Here is a 6,103-nt window from a genome sequence, read left to right as displayed (position 1 = left end):
AAGTCTGGGCTTCTCTGCTTAGGCTGCTGCCCTTGCAACCTGGCCCCAGATAAGCGCAAGAAGATGGATGTTTGTGGTATAAAAGGGGATTCATATAAAACAAATAAAATGTGTAACCTCATTCAGAATGACATAACTTTGAGATTTGAGAGATATTAAATTTTCAATAACAGACTTCAATTGTTTGGTTTGTACAGCATATTGACAATATCCGCACAATAACACCTGTTACAAGTGCATCAAATCAAAAAACAAGGGACAATCTTATATATCTCATTCTGAACAATTAAAATCTAAACGTAAAGATAAGGTTTTTATGTATTTGTTTTGTGTAAAGTAGCCCAATATAGCCATCTAGTGGTAAAATCTAAAAGTGACTTTAAAATTTCCAAAATAAGAAGCAACAAAAAGGTAAACGCTGGTAAACACCAATTTACATAAAAATAAATAAATAAATGCACAAATTTAGCATATCTAGTGCAGTTGCTGCTGGATTAAAGCAAATGTGTCCAGGTCTACAAATATTCAGCATATATGTTGGTGATTGGCTAACACACAAAACCATGAAAGTAATTTATCTCAATATTAGTCTGAAGTGATGTCACTTTAAGACATCCCGATATGCTCCAGTACCAGTTGGTGGGTCACCTCCACTGTACTGTTCTACGCACTAAGCTGCAAAAACAGACCTGAGCACACAAAACCAAAATCTTTTTTTCTCTCCAGGCACCAGCAAAGCTATGAAGACAGTGTTTTTGTTTCATAGAGAGTGCTCCATAGGGTTTAACGTTGTTTTCAAGTTTTGTTTTGTTTTTTACCCTTTTGTAAATCATTTCTCTCCCTTTAGCGTGTTTCGGTTTTTACTTTGAATCATTTGGACCGGAAATACACATCATCTTTCGCGTTGTCGCTTTATTGTTAAGGATCGGACCGACCGGATACGGTGTTGTTGTTAGTCCAAAACGGAACATGAACTCGGCTAACAGATGTGAAAATTAGCGCTTTTAGTGTGTTTGTTTTGATTAGTAAGGTGGAGACCGGAGAAGAGGTAGCATTTTTTAACTGTCTGTGTGCCGTGTACTGATCAGAAATGAGCGTCACGTTGGATATAAGGCTGAAAAGAGCAAACAAAGTTTATCGAGAAGGGGTAAGTTGCCACAGCTAGCTAGCACCAGCAGCTTCTGCAACCTCGTCGGCTAACGTTAATAATACAGTATTTTTCTTTATTTATGAATAATGTAACTATGTAACTGCTACTAAACCAATGTACTGTAACAACCCGAGCTAGTTATTTAGCTACCAGTCGCCGGCGTCACATGATCGGGCACCTGACTGTCGGTGTGACGGCGAAATGTGTCTGTTGTGAGGTTCGCCGCAGAAATCCTCACAGATTGATCAGATATATACACATAACATCGTAGTTTGTGATGGAAAATGTAAGTGAAACCTCAAGCAGAGACTAATGCATCTACATTTTTAGAAGCCAAAAGTAACTGGACATTTGACTGCCAAGCAGTTCCAGCCATGATGGAGATAGAGTTATGGTATGGGTATGATCATGTGACTGCTGATAGAAGCAGGAGGATGAACTGTGAAGTGTTTGTGGTTGTGTTCTCCATCAGATTCAGCAAAATGTTGCTAAACTGATCTTAGTTTGACAAATTATTTTTGAGCCTTTGATAATGTGTGACTGTGTATATTAAAAAAAAATGATAGACTGCAGCTCATCCGTGTTGCTTGGTGTGCAGGAAACAGTGGCTGGTGTCATCCTGCTGGTTTGTAAGGAGGCACTGCAACATCATGGCATCTCTCTGAGCATGGAGGGAGTCGTGAATCTGCAGCTGAGTTCCAAGAGTGTCGGTGTCTTTGAGGCTTTCTACAACTCTGTCAAGGTGAACGTCTAAGATATTGCTTTAAAATCACTTTGAGTGAAGATAAAGACTAGTAAAAGGGTCATTTCCTTTACCATTTGACAAAGAAGTTTCACCAGCATAAATATGAGACAGAAGTATTAAAAAAAAAAAAAAAACAAGAAAAAAGTAAATAAAATCATCATAAATTAATCATCCAGAAGTTTTATTTACCTGAGCTGAGCTGAACTTTCAAACAAAACAAGACAATTATAAGCATCAGTCAGGCCTTTTGTTTTGAAATATTGTATTAAGTAAACATTGAATTAATTCAAAATATGATTAACAGACTCTTAATAAGCGACATAAACTGTTTAACCCATTGTTTTACTGTTTGAGTCCTTACTTTTCATCAAACAGTGTTTATCTGTGATTGATTTTGTGTTATATTTTACCTACAGGATACAAGTTTCACTTTATACGTTTATAATCATTGAACTCCTGGTTTAAAATGTTTGACTGCTAGGTCAGACTAACTGCTAGTCAATTGTTCCTAATAATAATCACATTGAAACATGTTGCAGCCCATCCAGCTGATCAGCAGTAACATTGAAGTGGCCAAGGCTGGAAAAATCCCTGGAGGAAAGACTGAGATTCCCTTTGAGTTCCCTCTGCACACCAAAGGCAACAAAGTGCTGTACGAGACCTACCACGGAGTCTTTGTCAACATTCAAGTGAGTGTGAAGAACATGGTGTATGTCAGGGTTTTCTGTTGCTTTCAGGGCAGCAGTGCAGTTTGTTTGGTCCAGACAAAAGAAAGAAGAACATACGTTTTTATAGCTCTGGACCTTCAAAACAGACATTTAACTCAGTGACTGGACAGTTGGAGGGAAAATATCATGCATCCTCGTCAGCTTTATAAAGATTCACATGGGTAAAAAAAGTTTTGTCCCTTTAATGAACCTCACCAGATTCAGCTCAAAGAATGGACAGACTCCTACATATCTTTAAGACATCACGCTGCCATGCTTCTTTTAAATAAACCTTGTAAAGAGTATAATGTCGTGGCGTCCTGGCTTTAAACCTTTCTGTTCACTCCTCAGTACACCCTCCGCTGTGACATGAAGCGCTCCCTGCTGGCCAAAGATTTGAGCAGGAGCTGCGAATTCATCGTGCACTGCCAGGTGAGTGAAACACACCTGGTTATTGTTATCTGATCTGCTGTGTGTGAATAAGCTTACAGCAAACCTTTTCCATTTTACCCTGTTTCCATCACTGATAGAAAACATATCAGGTCAAATATGGTAAATAAATTATTTAATAACACTTTTATGGATCATAATTACCTTTGAATATTTAATCATAAATATTTGATTGTCATTTCTAACTTTTTTAATCATAATAAACTTTCATTGGCTCACCTGCAGCGCTCTCTCAGTGCACCAGGGGGCAGTAGTCCATGCTTTGGGCATCACTGCTGAGTCATTTAAAAGCAGCTGGATGATGATATTTTGTTTCTATAAAACTGACATATTGGTAGCCACAAAAGAAACGACATTTATACCAACAATTAGTTTCTCTTATTTTTGTGCCACTCACTTGTTGTTACAGACTTTTGTTTTGTTTGTTTGTTTTAAGGAAGAAAGTATCTGCATCCAAAAAAAATTCCTCACCTCCCAATTTTGTTGAAAAGTTATCTTTTCTTCAGCTTTGTTGAACTGTGTCACATCATTTTCTGTTTGACTTCCAGCCTCAGAAATCTAAAGTCATCCCCACACCGGTGAACTTCACCATCACTCCGGACACTCTGCAGAGCCGCGAGGTCAGAAAACGTGTTAAATCTCTTCATTTTTATTTTTTTGCTTGATTTCTTAAAGTTTAAAGCTTTAAAGCTCTTCTCAAAGGTTGAACTTGCTTTGTGTTTTCAGAAAAATTCACTTCCCAAGTTTCTCATCCGAGGACATCTAGATGCCACTAACTGCGTGATCAGCCTGCCGCTTACTGGAGAGGTGGTGGTGGAAAACTCGGACGTCCCCATAAAGAGTATTGAACTGCAGCTGGTACGGGTGGAGACCTGCGGTAAGTGCACGCTGTGAGGCAATCAGTCTAACTTTCATTGGGCAAGGCCCAAGGTTTTATGAGCATCTGCTGTGTTCAGGCTGCGCTGAGGGTTACGCCAGAGACGCCACAGAGATCCAGAACATCCAGATAGCTGAAGGTGACGTCTGTCACAGCCTCGCCATCCCCATCTATATGATCTTCCCCAGACTGTTCACCTGCCCCACGCTGGAGACAACAAACTTCAAAGTCGGTCAGTAAAATCCATTCCTGTGATTCTCACACAAACAATTTACTCCAAGGCTCATTTTAGTTTTTTATTTACTAGACTTACTGGTTAACAAGCCTGTGGCTCTTATTTTGAAAGTTCAGCAGACTAATTTTATTAGAGTTTAGCATTTTTAACCACAAGTTCTTACTTTGAACATTTAAATCTTTTCAGATCTAGAGAGTGTTTGCTCATGTTATTTACAATAATGACATTAAAACAATATAAAACACTCATCACAAAGAGACACACTATATTGCCAAAGTTATTCATTTGTCTGCCTTCACATGAATATGAACTTGAGTGATGTCCCATTCTTCATTTAGGGGGTTTAATATGATGATCATTAAGAGGTCCTTTCACTTGAACTAAAGGGGCCGAACTCCTGAAAAACAGCCCTGCATAATAATCCCCCCTCCACCGAACTTTACACTTGGCACAGTGCAGTGATACCGTTTTCATGGCAACTGCCAAATTCAGTCTGATTCATCAGATTGCCAGATAGAGAAGCGCTATTCATTTCTCCAGAGAGCTGGTCTCCACCTCTTCACACCACCCCTCAGTCCAGCAGTGCAAATCCCTCCACTTTGTTATAATCCCACTAACAGTTGAACGTGGAATATTTAGAATTGAGGAAGTTTCACCACTTGACTTGTTGTACAGGTGCCATCAGATCATACTACCACACTCACTGAGCTCCTGAGAGCGACCCATTCTTGCACAGATGTTTGTGGAAGTGGTCTGCATGCATAGGTTCTGGATTTTATACATCTGAATACAGTGATTTGATATAGTACACTTTGATTAAAAACACAAAACTATGTTTTAATCTTGCTATGGGGTGTTTTATGTTCTTATTTTTGCTGTTTTATTGTATACACTGATAATCACTTTCCACAGCGTTCTGATTTTGTATACTATCTTTTTCTGCCACTGGAAAAACATTTTCCCCCCCATCTAGAAGTCTCTTGGTAAAACAGAATTTCAGGGCATTTTGACTTATACTTCCATGTTCAGACAGGATCACGACCATGTCAGTCTCCATCTGCAGCAGGTGGAGTTTAGAGCTAAACAAGGACTATGGCCTGCATTCTAAAATCATAGTTAATCTGCAGGATGAGATTTATTGGACTGGACTGGCATTTGTACAGTGCTTTAGACTACAAGTCACACTTTATTCATGTCCACACCCAATTTGGAATCACCAGTTAACCCAGGTAGCACTGAGGGATTCAAACTCCCGACTCAAAGGCTCTAGCTGGGTTTCAAACAGTAAACCACCTTTCTGTGTGGTGACAGTGCTACCCACTGTTCTACTGTGGCATCTGTGTTCAGGTAGTTGGCATATAAAATGCTTACATAAAAGAAAATTAGAAGAGGAGCCTTCTTTTTCAGTGAACATGGGGGTGAATATTATACAGAGGCCTCTGTCATTAAGTGTTTCTGCCCCTCAAATGATGAGGTAGGTGAGACAGCGTTATTGTTGGCTGTTCTGCAGGACGCAGTTGTAAACAAATATCAGATCTAAAGGAAAAAGTCCAGGACGTTACGTGCTACTGTGGAGAACTCAATGAAACTTAAATTTAACATGCTCTTGATAAAACAAAAACTTCTCTGTGCAGTGCGATCATGAGTGTTTCTTTCCTTCAGAGTTTGAAGTCAACGTTGTCGTCGTGCTCCATGATGATCACCTGATCACAGAGAACTTTCCTCTGAAGCTGTGCAGACTCTGAACTTATCATTTCTGAGAGAAGCTCTCATCCTGCAACAAACTCGTCTGCCTGAATCTGAGCAGATTCTTCAACGTGCAACTGAAGCCGGAGAAATTATTCAAACCTACAGAGACCTCCCTAATAATACGTCATGTTAACGTGACCAAACTCTTTTCTTTTTAAAGTTTTATTTCAGTTTAATAAATTTCACTTTT

General features: G+C 39.2%; 1 protein-coding gene across 1 annotated transcript; it reads left to right on the top strand.

Moving 5' to 3' along the window:
* Positions 1-916: 916 nt before the first annotated feature.
* On the top strand, positions 917-6,087 carry vps26c (VPS26 endosomal protein sorting factor C). The gene is made up of 8 exons (XM_006785060.3): positions 917-1,147; positions 1,749-1,892; positions 2,435-2,584; positions 2,954-3,034; positions 3,601-3,672; positions 3,779-3,929; positions 4,009-4,161; positions 5,827-6,087. Exons 1-8 carry the CDS (start codon positions 1,091-1,093, stop codon positions 5,907-5,909), a joined length of 891 nt encoding a protein of 296 aa, XP_006785123.1. The 5' UTR covers positions 917-1,090; the 3' UTR covers positions 5,910-6,087.
* Positions 6,088-6,103: the final 16 nt, after the last annotated feature.

The sequence above is a fragment of the Neolamprologus brichardi genome, chromosome 10 (assembly GCF_056152115.1).
Source record: "Neolamprologus brichardi isolate AB-2024 chromosome 10, ASM5615211v1, whole genome shotgun sequence".
NCBI classification, from domain to species: domain Eukaryota; kingdom Metazoa; phylum Chordata; class Actinopteri; order Cichliformes; family Cichlidae; genus Neolamprologus; species Neolamprologus brichardi.
Note: the sequence above shows the minus strand (reverse complement) of the source record. Positions and strands in the feature narration are given on the sequence as shown.

What these genes read in the sequence shown, in the direction of transcription:
- vps26c (XM_006785060.3), top strand. Translation starts at nt 1,091, where the DNA reads ATGAGCGTCACGTTGGATATAAGGCTGAAAAGAGCAAACAAAGTTTAT. An exon ending in GGTACGGGTGGAGACCTGCG is followed by an intron (nt 3,930 to 4,008) that starts GTAAGTGCACGC and finishes TGCTGTGTTCAG; the next exon opens with GCTGCGCTGAGGGTTACGCC. An exon ending in GACAACAAACTTCAAAGTCG is followed by an intron (nt 4,162 to 5,826) that starts GTCAGTAAAATC and finishes TCTTTCCTTCAG; the next exon opens with AGTTTGAAGTCAACGTTGTC.